The sequence below is a fragment of the Tursiops truncatus genome, chromosome 4 (assembly GCF_011762595.2).
Source record: "Tursiops truncatus isolate mTurTru1 chromosome 4, mTurTru1.mat.Y, whole genome shotgun sequence".
Taxonomy (NCBI): domain Eukaryota; kingdom Metazoa; phylum Chordata; class Mammalia; order Artiodactyla; family Delphinidae; genus Tursiops; species Tursiops truncatus.
In genome coordinates this window covers 62,502,656-62,523,544 of record NC_047037.1, presented here as the reverse complement: position 1 = coordinate 62,523,544, position 20,889 = coordinate 62,502,656, and the positions used below count along the sequence as shown (strand labels likewise).

General features: G+C 42.7%; 1 protein-coding gene and 1 long non-coding RNA gene across 6 annotated transcripts in view; one reads left to right on the top strand and one right to left on the bottom strand.

Annotated features, from left to right (window-relative positions):
- LOC141278563 (uncharacterized) overlaps positions 1–5,807 on the bottom strand; it is a 62,934-nt gene extending 57,127 nt beyond the window's left edge. The window contains exon 1 of the long non-coding RNA XR_012331417.1: positions 4,021–5,807. This is a non-coding gene — a long non-coding RNA (uncharacterized lncRNA). The remainder of the gene's footprint in view (positions 1–4,020) is intronic.
- Positions 5,808–6,188: 381 nt separating this feature from the next.
- The window catches only part of IGF2BP2 (insulin like growth factor 2 mRNA binding protein 2), a 159,938-nt gene continuing 145,237 nt past the window's right edge, over positions 6,189–20,889 (top strand). For 3 of the 5 annotated variants that reach the window (XM_033855603.2, XM_033855600.2, XM_033855598.2), the window contains exons 1-2: positions 6,189–6,459; positions 8,036–8,096. In XM_033855603.2, coding sequence (XP_033711494.1) covers positions 6,282–6,459; positions 8,036–8,096 — 239 coding nt within the window. In that variant the 5' untranslated portion in view covers positions 6,189–6,281. Of the gene's footprint in view, positions 6,460–8,035; positions 8,097–10,189; positions 10,246–20,889 lie in introns of those variants that run through there. The other 2 variants (XM_073803982.1, XM_033855601.2) reach the window with 2 other exon arrangements.

The following is a 20,889-nucleotide window of genomic DNA, read 5'->3' as shown; positions in this document are numbered from 1 at the left end:
CATTCAGCATGATATGGTCTGGTTTTTAACTGAAACATGTAGCCTATTTCATTTATTTCATCCAGAAGAGGGAAAAACCAATGATTCCAGAGAAAACAAATAACATGCATACCCTTTGACCTGATGTGTAATATTCAATTTATGACTATACCCTGATTTAGTTTTAAATCCATTTCCTTACTGGTGGACATTTGGGTTCCAGTTTTTCACTATCCCAGTGCTACTGTGAACCTTGTATGTTTCCCTGTGCACATGTAGCTCTTCAGAGGAGAAACTGCTAGGTCAGAGGGTGTGCACGTTTGTTCATTTTCTCTGCACTCACCAGTTTTTCCCTCTTCTGGATCCTGCATAGTCAGTCATCTATAGTAACAGGAGGGAAGGCAGAATCTATGGGCACAGGTGCAGGTATGTGGGCAGACATGGTGGGGATTCGTTGGAGTGCCCTTCTGATTGCTTCTATTTTCTCAGTGAAATAGAAAGCAAGGTTACCTGCTGAGACTGAGACCTAGAGTGGATGAAGAGCAACTGGAGAGTGTGAAGAGAGATGATATAAGAAAAGGCCATCTAGGAGAATGATTGCCGGGGAGTGCTAAGGGCCTGTATTTTCAGTTTTACTAGAGGTTGACATATTGTTCTTCAGAGTAATTGTATCAACGTATACTCTTGCCAGCAGTGGATGGTTGTTTCTGATGCTCCTAACCTTCACCAATACCTTGTCTCATCATAACTTTACAACTTTTGTCAATTTGATATTTGTGAATAGTTTTAATTTCCCATTACTCATGAGTTGAGTTTACTGTTCATTTGAGCTTCTTCTGTGAATTAGCCCATTCATATTCTCTCCCATTTTCTTAATGGTTGTCTTTTTCTGATTGATTTGTAAGTTCTCTTTTGCAGTTTGGATAATACATCTGTGTTTAAATTATGACTGCACAAATATTTTCACTGTTGAGCCTATGACCATTGCTCCTTTCTAGTATGACCATGTGTTTTTCCTAGAGTTAATGATTTCTTTCTTTTTCCATTTGCCTATTTTCCATATACCTGTGATTAATTTTTTCCAAATGCTCCAACATGCCTGCCATTCTATCAGAAATAATTACTATGCACTCATACATGAGTTCCATTCTTTTGTTCCTTGAAGTCCTCACTTTTCAAGCCATATATTCTCTTGTTCCAGCCTGTGCTGATTGCTCTCTGAAAGGCTGCATTGCTGGCATTCTGAATCTTCTATTCAGTCTCTTGGGCTGGATTCATTTCCCAAATCCCATGTCTTCTTCTTTCATGGTGTTGCTGGCACTTGTCCTCCAGTAGCTTCCCCCCAAATGGAGGCATGTCTGAATCCTTGCAACTATTTTTAAATTGATGGTCTAACTAGGTTTAGAATTCTAGACTGGAAATCATTTCCATTTGGTTGTGAAGGCATTGCTCTACTGCCTCCTAGAGTCCTTTGTTTTAGAAATACATTTCCATTCTCTTTCTAAATCCTTTTTATGTGACCTCTTTTCCCCCAGATGCTGGGTTTGTTTGGGTTTTAAGTTTTACAGTGCGTTTTTTGTTTTTTGTTTTTTTTTTTTTGCGGTACACGGGCCTCTCAAGGTTGTGGGCTCTCCCGTTGCAGAGCACAGGATCTGGACGTGCAGGCTCAGTGGCCATGGCTCATGGGCCTAGCCGCTCCGTGGCATGTGGGATCTTCCCGGACCGGGGCACAAACCCATGTCCCCTGCGTCGGCAGGCGGACTCTAAACCACTGCGCCACCAGGGAAGCCCTACAGTGTGTTTTTGCTCTGGATCTTTTGTGTTGAGCCTTCAGTAAACCCCTTCAGTCTGGAGATCCATGTCTTTAATACTGGAAGGTTCTTGTTTTTGTTGTTGTTTTTCTGGCATTATTTTCTCTGTTCTCTTTTTCTCAAACTTATTCTAAAACAATATTTGGATTTAATTTTAGGTGTGAAGCAGATGCTTTTTTGTGTCTCTGTGCCTTTGCATATGCGATTTCTTCTACCTAGGACGCATTTCCTCTCCCATTCCTTCTCCTATCGTAGAAAATCCCTACTTATCTTTCAAAGTACATTTCCAATTTCAGTTCTATGGTGATCCCCTCTCTGATCTTAGGCTGAATAAGACATCCTCTCCTCCTGTATGCTCACAAAGTCTTTTCTGGCGCCTCTAATGCCAAACTATAACCTGTTTATACACCTGCCTCCTCCATGATCATAAACTCCTTGAGCAGGATGATGTTTATCCATTTCTGGATCCTCAGTGCCTAACACTGTGTAATGCCATGAATGAATGAATTCAACAAGAGGTGAAAAATGAACATTTCTTCCTCCTGTATGTTAAGCGCCATGCAAGGTAGGTACCATCTCATACATTTTCACTTAATCCTTAGAGCAAACCTCAGATAATAATGGTTTATGCAACAAATATTACCTGGGTTCCTAGTACATGCCAGGTTTGATATTGGTGAAAGGATGAAAAAGCCAAGACCTCAAAAAGACTTTTTTTCTCATACAGTTTTTTTAAATTGACATGCAATTCACATATCATAAAATCCATCTGTTCAAAATGTACACCTCAGGGGTATCACCACTAGACAAGATATTTTTTTATAGGAAATTTTTTAAAGGAAATGCTGTATGTATCCTGGGGTCAAGTCAGAAGAGAAAACAGTTTACCAGGGGAAGAAATGCATTCCAGGGAAAGGGAGCAGTATGTGTAAAGGAGTACAGCTCTGAGATGGCCCAGTATTTGGAAAATATGAAAAGTGGAGGGGAGCTGGAGTTTATAGTGAGCAAGTAGGTTGGGCTATTTTATAAACGAGGAATCTGAAGTTCAGAGAGGTGAATTAACTCAACTAAGGTCAAACAATTTCTCTTCTGCCAACTTGGGAAAAAGTATCTAAACAGTTACCCCACCACCAATCATTCCCAACAAGCAGGCAGGTGCTGACACCACCAAATACTGTATTATCAAATACTGAATTGCCTCCAAATCCTTTAGCCTTCCAGGAAATAGGCTTCATTTTCTCTCCCAGCTCCTTGTATTACCTAGAACCATTGGCCACAATGACCACCATAATTAGTTGAACAAAAACATTTCCACTGTGGTTTTTTAGACTCCAAAGGTTAAGGCCACCACAGTGATACTGTCAGTAGGTGCTCTGTCCATGGACAAAATATTGGTCATGAAAGTCAAGATGAAGCCTTAATACTTCATGAGCTCTTTGTTAGGCTAACATGTGTTTGCCAATCATATTTCAAGCCCTCTGTATGACCATGAAAGAAGTCTATTTTTCTGGGCTTGTTTTCCTACTTACAAAGTGACATTACCCAGTCACCTCACCACCATCCTGCCCAAAAGAACCATTGGAAAACCATGAGGATCTGTACTGTTTTGAAATTCTTGAGGAAAAGGTTAATATATGCTTTTAAAAGTAATATGCCTAATATAAGAATTTTCCCAAATTTCTGACCTCAGTGCAACATTCATAAAATTTTTGCTTATTAACCTTAAATTCAGCCCGGATCAATCTCTATTTCATCTCTCTGGGAAGGGAGGAGGTAGGGGAACTCAGGAGAAAACACATAGAAAATAAAGTTTTGTCAAGCAGTGGCAATGACTTCCGGATTTCTGTTTTGCATTCGGAGGCTGTTCCATTCTCTATCATGTGAAAGAGCAACTAACTTTGCCTTCTAAGATAATGAACTGTGGGTGCTACAAATCAGAGGTGTGGTGGAAACATATCCCCCATCAGTTACCTATCAAGCTCTTCTCCAGCACTATGTTTACAAACCACCAGCAGGACAGAAGACACAAATTACAGCAAAGACCAGTTATTTTTCAGAAAAGAAATATGAAAGTGACCTGGTGAAGCAGGGTAGAAGAGTTCACCAGAAGCCAACTCTGCCAAGAATCTTTAGATGCTTGCTAGCCACTAGAGAATCCATGCTAAAGTGTTTGCAGTAGGACCAAGGAATTGACATGTCTGAAAATATTATACACAAAAGTTTTACTAACCTTTCAGAGACCAATTATCCCTGCCACTCTTGTTTCTCTTTTAGAATGTGCAGTTTTGAAATACTGGAAGTAAAATAAAGCAAATAGTATGACGGTGACCATACCAATTATCTTTCCCCACAAGGAAATATTTTAAAGCTCATGAGTTCCTGGGGGAAAGAAAAGAAACAAGCATTAAGTGTGTGTCCACTGTCTCAACACACTACTCAGTTATCCTTTGTGTAGCCTTCACAACAGCCAAGAGTTGGTCACTTTAGCCTCTCTTTATGGATGAAGAAACTGAGGCTCAGAGATGCTGGAACACTTCATGCCACAACCCTGAGGTCTGAATCCTAATCCGAAAGACCTTCCACCGGCCAGTGTTTCCTAGACAAGGATCACCTGGGAGTACTTACAGAAAATACAAAATCCAGGCTCACAGTCAGTCTTCAAAGGAAGGGGCCAAGGAACGTGTATTTTTTAAATTATTTTTAAGAAGCCGTGCTCCCTCCACCCACTTAGTCAACAGGAGAGCTTGAGAAAGAGAGTACTTCACAACCCAGCCAGGAGACCATCCCTACATTTGTGGCTTCTCCAGCAAGAGACCCTCAACGCCCTCAAAATACATAAATAAATAACCAACCCACACTTCTCCCGTCAAACTATCACCTCTCCTAAGGCCCCCAGAAGTGCAGACCTTGGAATCTTCTTCTGCCCCTTCGCCTCTGAATCCTGCCCATTTTTTTCTTCCCTGTAGAACTTCATTTCCTGGCTGGGACCAGGCTCTAACCACCAGACTTCCAGCCGAGCCCCGGAACTCGCAACCGGTCTCCAGCCTGTCTGGCTCCTTCCCTAGCCCCTCGGCTCGGGCTGCTCTCATCCCAACCCTGCCTCTTCCGTCGGTCACGTTGTTTCCTCCGCTTGGAAGGACCTCTTTCCTCTCCGGGCCCTTCCCAATGCTCGGGGAACTCCTACACCGCCTGAGCGCCTCCACTTCCAGTTACCCTCGCCTCCCACCACCCCGGCGGGGGTACTGAACCCGGCCTCGAAGCCTAGCAGCAAGCGTCGGTCCTCCCGGCCGCAGTCCTTGCCCCCTCCTCGCTCGCCTCCCCACCCGCCACCTGGCTTCGCAGCGGTGGCTCGGGAAGCCCTAGGCACTTCCCAGAATAGAGAGCAGCTGCCAACGTCAGGCTGCCGCCGGCCGCGAGATTCCGGGCGCACGCGGTGCGGGCGGAGGGGACGTTGCTCCGCTCTGGCCTTCCTTCTCCCCTCGCGGGCCGGGAAACTGAGGCCCAGGGCCGGAGCAACTTCCCCGGGGTGCAAGGTCCGTGAAGGCCCGGTCGGTCCTGGGCCCCAAGCGTCCCGACCCCCGTCCGCGCTCCCTCGACCACACGCGCCGCCCGGTTACCCGGGAGAGTGGGGCGGGGAGCGGGTCTCTGAGCGAGCGCTCAGCCCGGGAACGCGCAGGGAGCCGGACTCGGCCAACTCGCCGCGAAAGTTGTGGTCTCCCAGCCTGCCCTCGCTTCTCACCTCCGAGACACACCTTCCCGCCGGCCCTGCAGCCGCGCCCTCACATCCGGTCCACCTTGCGCACACCCCTTTCCACGCTCTCCCACAGCCCCTCGCCCTCCTACGCCTGCGGCTCCCAGCCGCTCCCCCTCGCGCATTCCCACCCGCGCCCGGGGCGCGCCTTCCCCTCCCCGCCGCTCGCCCGGCCTCCGCGCCGCGCCTGCCCGGGGTTCTGGCTCCCGGGAGCCCCAGCCCCAGGCCGCGACCCGCTTCCGCCCGCCCGGCGCGGGGCAGAAGTCCCGGTAGCCGCGCGGAGCGCTCGGAGCGCGGGGGGCGCGAGGCGAGGGGCGCAGCGGCGCGGGGCGGGGAGGGGGCGCTCGCTCGCTCACTCTCGGCTGCGCACACGCCCGTACAAACTCTCACACAGACACACGCGGGGTGCGCTGCCGCCGCCCGCCGCTGCTCCTCCTCCCGCCACCGCCTTGAGAGGGAGAGAGGGAGGCAGAGAGAGCGCTTTGTCCGCGCGCCGCCGCCCGGCCCGGGACTCTGCCCCGAGGAGGCAGCCGCGCCGAGTCCCCGCCTCCGCCTCTGCCCCCGGGCGGGCCGGGCCGGCCGCGGTGGGGGGAGCCAGGCTGAGGGTGGGGGTGGGTGGCGGGCGGGCGGAGGGCGGGGAGGGGGGGCGGAGGAGGAGGAGGGGAGACGAGGGCAGCGGAGGAGGCGAGGAGCGCCGGGTACCGGGCCGGGGGAGCCGCGGGCTCTCGGGGAAGAGACGGATGATGAACAAGCTTTACATCGGGAACCTGAGCCCCGCCGTCACTGCCGACGACCTCCGGCAGCTCTTCGGGGACAGGAAGCTGCCCCTGGCGGGACAGGTCCTGCTCAAGTCCGGCTACGCCTTCGTGGACTACCCCGACCAGAACTGGGCCATCCGCGCCATCGAGACCCTCTCGGGTGAGCAGTCGGCGCTGTCCCCCTCCCCCCGCCTCGCCCAGCTCAGGCCGGGACGGCGCCCGGAGGGAGGCCGAGCCCTGCGGGCGGCGCCCGGCGGGGGCTTTAGCGCCCGCACGTTCACTTCCACGCACCAGACCTTCAACTCTCACCGCCGGCCCGCTCTTGGGACGGCCCGCTCCCCTCCCCCCACGGCTCCGGACTCACCCCTTGCCCTCCCAGCCGCAGCCCTGGGGCGACCCCCGAGCCTCCCCTAGGGTTCCCGAGGCTCTCTCGCTCTCCCGGGGCACCCCTTGTTCCTCCGGCTCCCCGAGTTGCTTTCCAGAGTTCCCCACCCCCATCCTTAGAGAGCCCCAGTCTCCCCTTCTTCCCTGACCTTCCCGTCACCCCTTTTGTCAGGGACCCCCCTAAACCCTGAATGTCCTTCTCTCTTGACCGGACCTTACCCCTTCCCGTGCCTCGTGCCCAGGACCTCTCGCCCTCTGGCGTCCCCTGAGCCGCACTCTCCTTTCGAGCCCCCTCCCCAGCTCGCCCCGCGGTCCCCCACTTTTGGCACCCCCTCGGCGCCACCCTGACGATCCCCTCCGAGGTTTCTGGGCTCCCCCCACCCCGCCTTTGCACGACGGCACATCTCTCTCGGTCCTCTTCCGAACCTCAGTCCCTTCTCGCTTGTCTCTCAAGCGCTCCTATTTTTCTCTGAATTTTTTGTCCGATTTTATTGAGAAGAACTCGGGGCTGGGGGCTTTCCGCCGTCTGTCCCCCCGCCTCCCGCTCGGCCAGAAGCACCTTTTTACGAGGTGCCCTGTCTCAACTCGGTGGGGGCCCGGACTGAGAACCGAGAAAGAGGCGACCGGGGGGCCCGCGAGAGCGCTGGAGCCCAGACGGGAGACGGAGAGCGACACACACACACACTCGCGCGCGCGCGCACTCACCAACTCTCCCTCCCGCACACGCACCGCTCGGAGCCGCGCTCGCCCCCAGGCCACGAGCCTGCGCCCCCCGAACCTCGGCCCGGCCGGAGCCCCTTCCCCACTGGCGCGCGGGGTGGGGGCGGGGCAGCGGCGAGGCCAAGGTGACCAGAAGCAGGCGGGGACCCGGCTCTCGCGGAAGCGGCCCCCGGGGGGCTTCGGCGTGTCTCACCAGGGCCACCGGGAGGAGAGGGCAGGGAGGGGAGAGCAGCGGAGCCTTCGGAGCCCGGATTAGCGCAATGGAGAGGTGGGGGCCCGGAGAGGAGCGGGGCCGCGCCAGCCCTGCAGCTTGAGTTTCAAATGAGCTCATCCTTTCAAATTGGCGCCGCTCTTTATTAAATTTGTTTTTCCGGTAATGCCACCCACAGCTATACCTGGGGTCGGGATCCGGGCTCGCACCCTTGCCGCCTCGTCCCGGGGAACAAGGCGACATGGGGCGCCCACCTTTTTTCTCCACTGGGAACCAAGTTTGCCCAGCTCGAGCAGGGTAGGAGACCCCTTGAGGGCGCCCGAAGGCGGAGCCGGAGCGTGGAGTTCTGTGCGTGCCCCTCCTAGCCCCCCGCCGGTTTGATCGCAGGAAGGTTCTGAGTGCTTTAATTTCTGTTTTAAAGGTAAAGTGGAATTGCATGGGAAAATCATGGAAGTTGATTACTCAGTCTCCAAAAAGCTCAGGTAAATAATATTTTGCTTAGTTTTTTTGTGTGATTGGCCTTACGTCTAAATAAAAAAAATACACTCAGTTTTTAAAAATGTGATTGTATAGTTTTTTTTAAAAGGCGTTTGTTTGTTTTTGTAGTGGAGTTAAAATAGTTTAGAAAGCTACATTTTTTACTTTCATTATATAAGGTGTTTACTGTACTTGGAAAGTATCTGGTGCCTTATTGGGGGTGGGTGGCGAACACTAGCTCTGTTAAATTCGCTGGGACCGTTTAACTTGTTTATGAAAACTTGCCTCCCACCCGCCACTCCCACCCCTGCCCCCCAGCACAATGGCAACAAATGCTTGTCAAGACTTCCTGTGAGATGTTAAGAGTAAATATTTACTGTGTCAGCTAAATTGCTTAACTAAACTTCGCGATTATTGCGATTAATTAGTTTTCTTTTTTAGATACCTTAGTGTTGGATAATAAAATAATTCAGCAAGGGGTCGATATTTTTGCATAGTGCTTTAAACAAGTATGTTGTTTGGATTAGGTGGCAGTTAAAAGCCAGACTTTTTTAGTCACAGAGACTACTGAATATTGCTTCTGAGCGTTTTCTTGTTGTTGTTGCTTTTAAGATATGTTTGAGGCTAAACAAATATCACTGTGAAATCTATAATTATATTTAAGTGCACTGTTGTTAATGAAGGACTAAAAAGTTTTGTGGAGGTTGGATTTCTCCACAGTGATTTCCTTACATGAGAATGTCTATGAGGAGAGAATGAGGGAGAACATCTTTGTTTAAAGTTTATTGTGGACTTTAAATTTGGGCCCTTTATTACTCATTCTAGATTTTTTTTCTGTGTGTCGTAACTTAGTTTATATCCCATTCACATACATTTCTTCACCATTAGTCATTAAGTAGCTGAATTGGAGACTCTAAGTGAAGTCTTTGACTTACCACCTTTACAGTTTGTGATTGTCAATAGTGTAACCATTTACTTGATTTTTGCCAGGATTGAATAGATTTTAAAACAAACTATCCCAATTGTTAAATACATAGATGTTTTGCTTAAAGGGTTTCTAAAAATGTGTGCACATTTCCAGATATGTTTTAACTAAGCAACAGAATATCTTTTGTTTGCCAATGATTCCAGTGGCATATCAGAAAACTAATTAATAACTTAAAAAAAAAGAGGTAAAAATTATGATTTGCAGTTTCATGTGTAATATTAAGCTAGTTCTTCTCTAGGAAGAAATGTAATGTGCAACTGATTAATTTTTAAATTAAGTATTTTAAGTTTGTATGCTTTTCTTAAAAAAATTTTTTTTGCTTGAGAAATCGAAGTTGAAGCTTTTTGATACATTAACTATTTACTGTAAGTTGAAATTACTCATCTTATAACACTTGAATATTGGATGAACATATTGAACAAGGTTTGAAAGAAGCACCCAAAATATTTGATGGGTTATGTTTCTATAAATATCTAATTCTGTTGGCTGTATAATTGTTTTGAGGGTTTTTTTTGGTTATAATTAGTAAAAATCGGTAGAATTTTATCTTTGGTTAGTTGGTGTCTCATTTCATGTTGCAAAGTATATTATTTAATGTTGCAATGTAAGTGAAATACTAGTTTATCTAAAGTTATTAACATCTCTTGAAACGTCTCACAAATATATTATGTTTTAACTTTTTTCTTTCAAAATACAGAGGTTATTTGCTGTTAGCTGGTGGGTCATTTAGATGATTTTGCTGTGTTTATAAGAGTTCAGAATTAAAAGCTTGTCCCAAATTTTTAGTATTAATTAAATAAAGAGCAATCTAGGACTTATACAGCTCTACTGGTACATGATTTCTTTGAACACTGTGGGTAATATGAAATACCTAGGAGGTAGATTGAAATGCGCTGTGTATGATTCACTACTCTGAAGATGTCTGACATGCCAAATGTATGCATAAGCTGCTGCTGTAGAGGGCTGCTTCATTTCTGATTGGATAGCTTTGATCTTTCTTCCTTTCCTTTATTAGTTTAAAATGCAGAAATTAGTTACTGGTACTGCAGGCTAAGGGAGAGAGAGCTGATGCCTGGTGTTGTGTACTGAGCTCAGACTCCTGGGAGGAGGCAGCTGTGTGTTCTCATGTACAGGGCTCCACCACGGAGGGGACTCTCAAAAACAGGGTACTGTGACATTTGAAACCAAAGCTTTTATGTTATATGGTGACTATTTTGGTGTTCTTTTATTGCACTTCCATGAAAATTAACAAGTTAAAAGTACATTTGTTGGCCTTCAGTCAGTTCTATATGTGGTTTTTGTGTTAGTAGAAGTGAAAATGTGAAGAAAACAATTCATCCTCATTGCTTGCTTACTTAAAAAACCATTCCACAAGTGAGTGCTCATTTTCTTTATATTGTTCTGATTTCTTTCTGTTCTCAAGAATCAGTTTTAATATCTATATTCCAAATAGATTTTTTTTAACCTAATGATACTTGGGAGGAGATGTTTTTTATCTTAAGTTATGAAAATATTGGCATGCCATTTGCTTACCAATTGGATCTTTTGTTAAATATCATTCTAGCATTATTTTATATGTGCTGTTTTTGTAGACAGACTAGATAATATTATTTTCTCAGGGTCACTTAAAAGTAGAAAACTTTTTTCTTTTGCCACATGTGCTTCATTCTTATTAAATGCAAATTATTGTAATGTAAACCATGTACAAACCATCTATTCTTCTTACTTTCTAAGTTGTCTTCAGGCTCTGTTGAATAAAAATCTTTGATTCTTTTTTCTGTATTCGCATTTCTTGGTAGCATATATGAATCAAAGATTTCTTAAGGAAGAAAAAACAGACAAAGGGCTGTAAAAGTTGTGGGAACTTCCTTGATAGAAATTTCATTTTTGATGTTGATGAGAGTTTAGTTTAAAAAAAATTTATATACTATATGTATCTACACACATGCACACACACACACATTACATAAATTGTTTTGAGCTAAGACATACGCTAACCTGAATGTGCTTTGTAACTAAAGTTGAATGATTCTGTGAGAAACAAAACTTTGAAAAATGCAATTTCTGCCCACTTCTAGGAAGTAACTAAGTGGTGCTAGACATGCTTTCACTGAGATGGTGAGAATACTATGAGGTAGTGTAGGGAAAAGCTATGAATTTGTCTTTCATGAGTTAAAAATCAGTAATTGTGTTCTCTCCAATGCAAATGAATTTGGTCTCCTATAGGAATGTTAAAGAAAACAGTATCTCAATTGTGTTTTGCTTGTATGTACTACATTGTGTATAGTTGAATTAAATACCAAAAAGAAAAAAAAAAAACCCAACCACCCAACCTCAAGCCCTCCCTGCAACAAAGGCTTTTGATGGATCAATTTTTAATTTTGTAACAACAGAAAAGACTTTATTAGGTTAAAATCATATGGTACCCTATTTCAAGAATTTGTTGAATTAGAAATTAAGGCCTGGATTTAATTGTATAGATTCCATGTGTGGATATTTTACATATATATATATGTATACACACATACACACACATATATATATTACTGTAAGGTTAGTTTTGATTTGACTTTGAGTTGGACATTTAGTTTCCCATTTTAAAAAAAGGCTAGTAATTTTTTTATGCCGTTGTAGGTAATGCCATAGAAAATTACACATTTTCGTGACCTTTAAGAGATAAGTGTTGGGATTAAAATAGAAGCAATAAAGAAAAAAATTACTTGGTAATTCAGGTTTAAAATTCTAGTTTGTGTTTTTAAAAGACTGGTCATTGTTTTTTACGTTATTTGGTTAAATATTAAAAGCCATTGAAATCTACAAAGCGAAATAGATGTTATATGGGGCTTGATTTTCCAATTTGACAAATTCATATCAATTTTAAATTATATTGTAGTGATTTATAAAAGTACTAGATGGCTAAACACATGAACGTTAATTCTAAAAGGTGATTTGGTGATATGTAATACATTTGTCATATTGTGTTTTTTTAAATAATGTTTCTTTGTAATTATGGCTGGGTATAAGATGACCAGTAAGGGATGGTCTCAGAGTTTTGTTTTTTATTATGTTAGCCTGAGATTATCATTTATATAGAGAAGATGAGAGAAGATTAATAATATTTGTAGAACACCTTTTATACATAATGATCTAAAGCACAATATATTTTCTTTAAGAAGAAAAATTTTAAAGGATGTTATAAGATTTAGAACTAATACATATCAAAATCAACATTTCACTATTATTTTGAGTAAATGCTTTTTATTTTACAGAGGTTGTTCCAGTTTTTTAGATGGGGGGAATGTAAATGACATTGAAATGTGCATAAAAGGGTGGTAATTTGGGCACATTTATTAAAAGTCAGAAAGTTATGAAAATCAGATTTCTGTAAGAACTATTTATACATATTTGATACTTTCAGCTTTCTAAATATTTGCTGTCTCCTGCTGAATCACTCTTCCAAGTCTGCTAATGAAATCCTCAAAAGTAGATGAGCAATTGGTCAGTTGTTAGAGGACATAATTTGAGTTTAAGTGCATCAATCTCTGTGGTTCAGCGGGGTGTGTGCACATGGGTGTGTGTGTGTGTGTGCACACGTGCGTGTGTGTTTTATGGGAGACAGTAGTTTCAGACAGATGGTATCAAGAGGGAAGAGGAGGATATCTTTAAATTAAACAACAAATGTTCTGGATTTTAGTCCTGACAAGGCAAATGAAAATTGCTAGGTGTTTGAACCTTGTGGTAAATAAAGGGAGTCAAGTGCAATAATATGTGCCTTGAGTGATGCATAACTCTTGCAGGTGTTTAACCTTGTGGGAGCCAGGGCACAGACACCTGTAGTGGCTTCTTCAGTGAGCATGCTACTGGAAGGACCATTCTGTGGGAAATTTACTCTCCTTCACTTTTGCTTGGATGTCCCCTCTCACTAAGAGAATTGGCAAATGATTCTGTGTAGGCTTTGATTTTCTATAGAAGATTTAAGATTTGAATATGGATTTTCATTTAGAAATTCTATACTGTGGAAGACAGTGTATTATTTTGCATAACAAAAGTACTCTGAGAGAATCAGTTTCATTAGAAGAAGCATAGTATTGAGCTGGTTTCTTTGGAGGCTGTTAAAAAAGTTGAATAATAAATTTCAAAAATATATTTTAAAAAATTATATTTAAATGCCACCAAAATGTCTTCAGTGTTCTTATTGGTGTTGAAGAAGAAAGTGGTGGGGTTTGGCTAAACCAATTTTTTAAACCAGCTTTCTAAAAATTTTAGTCAAAAGCATAATTTCCAAAAGTTATGATTAACTTCTTAATTTGAAGAATGGGAGAGTTCTGTTTAACAAAATTTGCCCAAGTAATTTGTTAGTCAAGGTTTGTCCTTTTTACACTCAAATTAAAGTTCAAGTTAGTTTGGGTAGTCATTCAAAACACTATCACTGAAGAAAACATAATAGCAAATAAACAACAAACACCTACCAGTAAAGATAACAGTCTTTCCTTTCATTTATCACCATTAAAATATTTTTTTAAATCTTTTACTTTATAATTTGACTTCATGCTTACAAACTTGTAATTTTCATTTGGTGGCATGGACTGTAGGGGTTCTATTTTGGGCAGCAAAATTGCAGAGTGCTCAGAGCATTATTTTTAAGGTTTTTCTTTTCCTGTTTTGATCATGTACTTTAGTCTGGTCTTTCCATAAAATAGTGAAGAAAAATTATTTTCTTTTACAGCAAAATTCAGATTTTGTTACTTTGGCTTCCAAAGAGGAGGGAGAATATAATTACTGTTTCTTTAATTTGGTTTAGTGTTTGATGGCATGTTGAGGTGTTGAATAAGTAGACCAGAGAAAATGGATACTTTTGAATTAATAGCAGGCAATCAAGTCCAAAATGATGTCCATCATTTAATAGATATGTTTCTTCCCCAAGCCTCTGGTTCTCACTAAATAATAAGCTTACATTTTAGACACATGTTTTGTTTATTCTTGGATTTCCTATTTATTTATCTGTTCTATACTTTATTTCTTAAAATGTGAAGATTTAGTTAGAATTTTCCCATTCTGTTTATTATCAAGAATATTTCATAAAATAGGTATTTCAGTAAGTCCATTAAATGAAAATTAAGAGTTCTGATGCATGTTTTAGACTTTCTTCTATCTATCTATATCAAGGAAAATGTTGTACCTAATGACCAGGATAATCTGTATGGGACGATTGCAATGAGAATGATATTTTCAGTTTTTCTTATTATCATACAATTAATGTGTACCAACATGTGAGGATTTGCCCTATGGGGGAAGGTTGGACTTTTAATTTTTGTTTTAAATGTGATCAGAAAGGTAATATCATGATTCCATGTGTTGACATGTAAATAATACTAGATAAATGTATATTTATGTGCCTGCATCTCATATTCACATAGTACTGATAATATCTCAGCTTCTTCAACACATTATTTCATTTATTCTAAATAATAATTATGTGAAGAAGAAAGGACAGTTAATATTATTCCTTTTTTTAGATGAGAAAACTCAGTCTCAGAGAAATTTAATAATTTACCTAAGGTCACATTACTATTAAATAGTAAAGCTAGGGTTAGAACTTCTGATTCTCAGTCCAGCGTACTTCACCTACATTTACTTTGTTTATTAATTAAAGAAGTTATCTGAAAGTGTTGTACTGTTCAAAGGTTGCCATTCAAGAGTGATGGAAAGATATAAATATAGATTTGTTTGTGAATCACCCTTTGCAATGATCTTATTCTTAATCAATCCAAATGATCTGTACTTTGTTATAGTTTTTAAGAAAAAAATTAGAAACAGAGGTCATTTTTAAATTACTGGCAGTATCACTGTGCTTGCCCATAGACAGAAGTGGGGTATGCCTAACCAAGAAGGTTGGATCTTGATGTTGTTGTTACCTTGCTTTTTTTAGTGTTTGCATTCCTTGTATTATGACATAGGACATTGCCGAGAAAGATGTTTCAACAGCTGAGCCACACAGATTACACAGGTAGCCCTGGTCAAGACCGTGTGCCACATGGTAAAGGAAAGTCAAGCTCAAGGAATCACTTGGGTGGGTTTGTTCCAGGTTTCAGCCAATCCATTGCCAGAGGGCAGGACTGTTTCGTTTTAAGTGTTTTGCTGGTAGCTGCCAAGTCTTTCCTGAGATTTGGTGTCTCTCTCTGATTCACTTTCTGTACAGAATATGGCCTTTGGCCTCTCCTGTGGGAGTGAAATGAATGTTAATAGGATAGCATCCCTAAAGTTCTCTGAGTTCCTCATTAATGATATAGTCACTCAAAAGCATATACTAAATAACTAAGCATGTGAAGAACAGTCCATTTCCCCTTAATTGTGAACTTTGCCTGCATTTATCCTCGTTTCCTTTAACTTTTGTGTAGTATCATATTTATGGTGGTGGTGGAAGGGAGGAAGGAATTATCAAGAAAAAGGTAAGTGAAAGAAGATTATTTCCAACTCCCTAGGCATTTCATTTCTTTAACTTAGTAGAGCCCAGAGTAGGGTATTGCATGTTCTGTGGAATTCTGACTCAGAAGATGGGGAAAAGGAAGAAAGGTAACTAATACTTGCTGAGTAGTTAATGTGCTAGGCATTGGACTAGGCCTTCTCCATATTTTTTTGTATACAGCCGAGAGAGATCTGAATTTCATCCCTTTCACAGATAGGGCTGTAAAGCTTTGGACTCCAAAGCAACTCCTTCTATTGACCAAACCTGCTTCAAAGAAGCAGTGGGCATCTTACCCTTGCTTACCATCTAATTTGTATACAGTAACAGCACCCTAGCAATAAAGTAGGAAGTTGTGATAATGTGTACATAGGTAATAGAGTAACTTTGTATGTTTTTCCTAACTCAGAATTAGAGCTAAAGTTTACATGTATACAACAGATATGCTGAGGAAGATAAAGGACTGACTAACTGAAGTTAGTATATTTTTAATTTAGTGTAATTGAGAAACAACTGAAAGTGTTAGTCATAATTTGAAGAAACTTTCTTGAAGTAGACCTATAGTAGAGGCATTAGTAATTACTTAAAGATAAAAAGATTAAAAAAAAATCATTGTGGTTGAAAGTTAAGTGTAAAAAACATATGTATGCAGTGGGGTGGGGTGGGTAGGGAGGGTCTGTATTTTTGCCTTTGGCCCAGATACTTTTTTTAAATCCTGGAAAAAAACACCTCAGACTTTTTTGTGTAGGACCTAGAGTGTTGCACAAAGTGTGGCATGCTTTCATTTTTATCTGTATATTTTAAAAGTGTCTATGATTTGGAGATGGAAATACGGGATTCTTGAAAATTATCTTCTATAGAGTGGTTCATCTTATTAACATTAGAAAATTTTAAACCTTTTAATTAATTAATTAATTAATGGCTGCGTTGGGTCTTCGTTGCTGTGCACGGGCTTCTCATTGTGGTGGCTTCTCTTGTTGTGGAGCACGGGCTCTAGGCACATGGGCTTCAGTAGCTGTGGCTCGAAGGCTCTAGAGAACAGGCTCAGTAGTTGTGGCACACGGGCTTAGTTGCTCTGTGGCATGTGGGATCTTCCCGGATCAGGGCTTGAACCCATGTCCCCTGCACTGGCAGGCGGATTCTTAACCACTGTGCCACCAGGGAAGCCCTTAAACCTTTTTGACAATGAAAGATTCGGAAAGCACAGGGAGTAGAAAGATTTGTATATTCTTTTTGATACACTGCTTAAGCATATTATGCATTCATAACTTTTTTGTTTTTTTTTTTAGTAAATAGGACTTGAGATACAATTATGCTACCAATGGAATGAGATATACAAGAATTTTGCTTCGTAGATATAGAGGTGGTGCTTTTTTGATAAGGTAATTTTATGAAAAACATTTTATTATAAGATGAAAAATAATGGCTTTTCTCAGTCAAGAGTATTATCAGAAAAGATTTTTATTGCCACATTTATATATTCTTTTTTACTCTTTCTCTTTGAAAGTAAAGCAAAAAACTGTTTCATTGAATGGTGGTTCTGTGGACAGGTTAACCTCAAACCAACTCACGAAATAGAGGCTATTTCTAAAACGCTTACGTGAGGACAGGCTGTATAGTTTTTGTTACGTGGAGACCTTTTACTTTAGTCCCTCTTGATCTTTGTGATTTTAACAATGCATATTTGAAAAATGGATGTTTTGTCTCTTCATTGTGTAGATAAGGTTTTGGAGTAAAAGTGTTTGTGCATCATTATATGAGAGAGTCGGAGATAGATGATGAAAGAGTTTAACGCTGAAAAACTGGAGTTTAACCTCTTCAATTATTAAGAACAGAGGGAGGAGGGAAGCAAGGAAGGAGGAAGAAAGGAGGAAAGGAAGGAAGGAGAGAAAGAGGAATGGAGGAAGGGAGAAAGGATACAGGTAGCCGTAGAAGCATAGGTGGCTGAACTTTGTTGTGCAGCTTGTACGGTCTGTAATTCCAGAGCATGTGAGAAAGACTGGTACTCACTGGTGGTGGGTGGGAGACAGTAAGTGATTCCATTGGTGGTAGCAGGACCAGGAGGCTCACACAAGTTGTTCTTTGACTTTTAAAAACCCTTAGAGTATGTGGTTGGCCTACCCCACAAACGGTCTTATATTTCTTTCTTTGAGGCCCTGCACTGGCCAGTTCCTCTCTCTTATTCTCCTTCCCCTTTGTACTTCTGCAGGGATGGCTGGGCAGGACTGGTGCCTGGTGTGTGGGGCCTGCCTCCAGCCTGGTGCCCCCTCGCTGGCGGAGTCTGGGGAAGTGGGGAGGCATGTGTGTGCTTGCTCAGTGTGCTGGAATGTATGGGCTCTGTGGCTCACGCTTCCTCGGAACGTGCCACAGACACGCTCCTCCATGGTCTCCACGGTCCTGGGGGTCAACCCTCATAAGCTTTTGTGAGTAGTTGAAAACTTGGGATGGAATTTCCCAGTGCTGAAAGTTTAGGCTACTGTTTTTCCCCCCTGAAGTGGATTTGTGTTTATTCTTTGTAAAGGAAAAATATCTACTAACAACAACCATTGAAGAACAGAAAAAAATTTGTGGGTGCGTAAATAACCTGGCTTTTCTCCTGGATCCAGCTGTACTCTTTTTTTCCCCTCTCTTCAGACTGATAGTGATGTCTTCAAATCATGGACACTGAATTTGTAAACTAAGCTCTTTAAAACTCCCCGAGTTGTGTCGCTGCTAAAGATGATGAAATCAAGGATCTTTAGAAACTAGGCTTTGTGTTTTTTTAAATAAATTTTATTTATTTATTTTTGGCTGCGTTGGGTCTTCCTTGCTGCGCACGGGCTTTCTCTAGTTGTGGTGAGCGGGGGGCTACTCTTCACTGCGGTACGTCGGCCTCTCACTGCGGTGGCTTCTCTTGTTGCAGAGCACGGGCTCTAGGTGCGCAGGCTTCAGTAGTTGTGGCACACGGGCTCAGTAGTTGCGGAGCACGGACTCTAGGTGCGCAGGCTTCAGTAGTTGAGGTGCACGGGCTTAGTTGCTCCGCGGCATGTGGGATCTTCCTGGACCAGGGCTTGAACCCGTGTCCCCTGCAATAGCAGGCGGATTCTTAACCGCTGCGCCACCAGGGAAGCCTGAGAAACTAGGTTTTAAGCTCAGATTTTTTAAAATATAGGATTTAATCTCCTTTCTAAGGAATAAAAAACAAACTGCTGGTTGGTTAATATTCTTTAAATTTTTTAGTTGCTTAATATTTTTTTAAAATTTAGATTTTATGGGCTCCCCTGGTGGCGCAGTGGTTGAGAGTCCGCCTGCCGATGCAGGGGACGCGGGTTCGTGCCCCGGTCCGGGAAGATCCCACGTGCCGCGGAGCGGCTGGGTCCGTGAGCCATGGCCGCTGAGCCTGCGCGTCCGGAGCCTGTGCTCCGCAACGGGAGAGGCCACGACAGTGAGAGACCCGCGTACCGCAAAAAAAAAAAAAAAAAAAAAATTTAGATTTTATTTATTTTATTCTTCACTAAAGATTTGCAATGACAAAGGCGCTGGTGGCTCCATTATTTGAAATAAAGACAGGGATTTAGGTTTATGAAGTAGGTAAGTTAAAAAGGAATTTTGTTGTAAGGGTTATAAAAGAATTGAGAACAGGTGGCTGGTTCTGATGTAATTCTTTATACATCTTAAGAGGTTTGCCAGGGAAGAGTTAGCTCTTTGGTTCATTGATTTTTGTATTAATGGTTTGCCATATGTGTCTATTTCAATAGTGATTTCAAAACAGTAATTCTGATATTGAAAATGATTTGTGGCTTTAGTTCACCTATAACAATCATGGTCAAGGTGTTAATACCTGCCTTAAAAATTTCCAGGCCAGAGTCACATGTTTTATTCCCCACACTAGTGCTTTTAACAGAGTGTTCCACGGAGCCTTAGGATTCTGAGGAGATGCCAAATTTATGGGAAGAGGGAGTGGACATATGTACCTGGGGGATCCTGTCTTCTTACCAACCTTTCAATTGGAAGACAGCTGCATTCGTTGTTGTTTTATATATTGGAGTTTGGTCTAGAATTTGGATTAGCAGAGGGGCTTGCTGCTTTGAAAAAACAGTTTGGAAGTATCTGTCCTATAGTGTGTAATTCTGGGCCTTGAGTCCATCCCTTCCTTGATCAGGTGTTCTAGCAGATGCAAACCTCTTTCCTGAGGAAAGTTTAGACCCTGCCTCCCTTACTTGTGAATCCTGTGGAATGGCCTTCCATCTTCTGTCACTTTCGCTTTAGTAACAACTGTTTGCTTTGCCAACTGCATGCCAGACTACTAAATCTATGGATTTTTCTACAATCAACAGCACAGATTGTTTGCCCTTCAGGAACTTTCCAGGGAGCTCCTTGGGCAATAATTGTACTCTAGCTCTTGGCAGAGCCATTAGAGTCAACTGACTTTGTACAGTGATGGGTCTGGTGACATGGGACCCTCTCATTCATCAAGAACAAGTTTTTGCTTTAGGAGGTGCAAGCAGGATGGCCTTCCTACCCCTTCTTCAAGCAGAGCAGCCCTACTTTTATCTGGTGTGTGTGTTGGGCTTCCATGAACAGAGGTGATCTTCAAAATATTTTCACCTGGGTAGAGTGGATGCCCAACACATCAGAAGGGACCTGAGCCATTATACTCTAACGTGCGCTTTTTCAGTATCAGTCCTGCATGTATGATTCTTGTTCAAAACCAGGATATTACTTCCAAAAATATTATTTTTTCGATGATTTCTTAACTTATGGCCAAAGACTCTTGGGGGGAGTCCTTATAGTCCTGAGGGAGAGAGGGAGAGGGAGGGGGAGACTGGGACACTGCCCTTTGAGCTCTCCTCCATGCCCCTATGCTTTACCACTCTAACTTCCTGCAGATTGGTCTTCAAAGATTAATGATTTCATACTATGCACTCAAGTTTTATTTTATAGTAAGACTGTTCTAATAGACCACCATATATTTACAGGGGTCCACACTTAGATTCCTGCAGATGACATAAGTGGTGGCAAAGGGGGGTGTTCTATGGAGTGTAGGAGGGGTAGCTATTAGCTCCAACCAGAAATCAGAGTTCTTATTTTAAACATTTAAAATTTTCAACCATTGAAAAAATTTTGGAGACACTGTGAGAGTCAAAGAAGAGAGCAGGTTCATCTGGCTCACGGGTTGCCAGTTTGCAGTCTCTGCCGCATGAAAGTCTGCATCCTCTTCAAAATATTGTCAAAAACACTCTGTTATGTTTAGTATCTCTTACCTTTAAGTAAGCTGTCTGTGAGTGAGAGGGGAAAGTCCTTCTCTTGATAAACTGGATAAACTAGTATGTCTCTTATCTAATAATGATAGCTGTTTGGAAGCTCA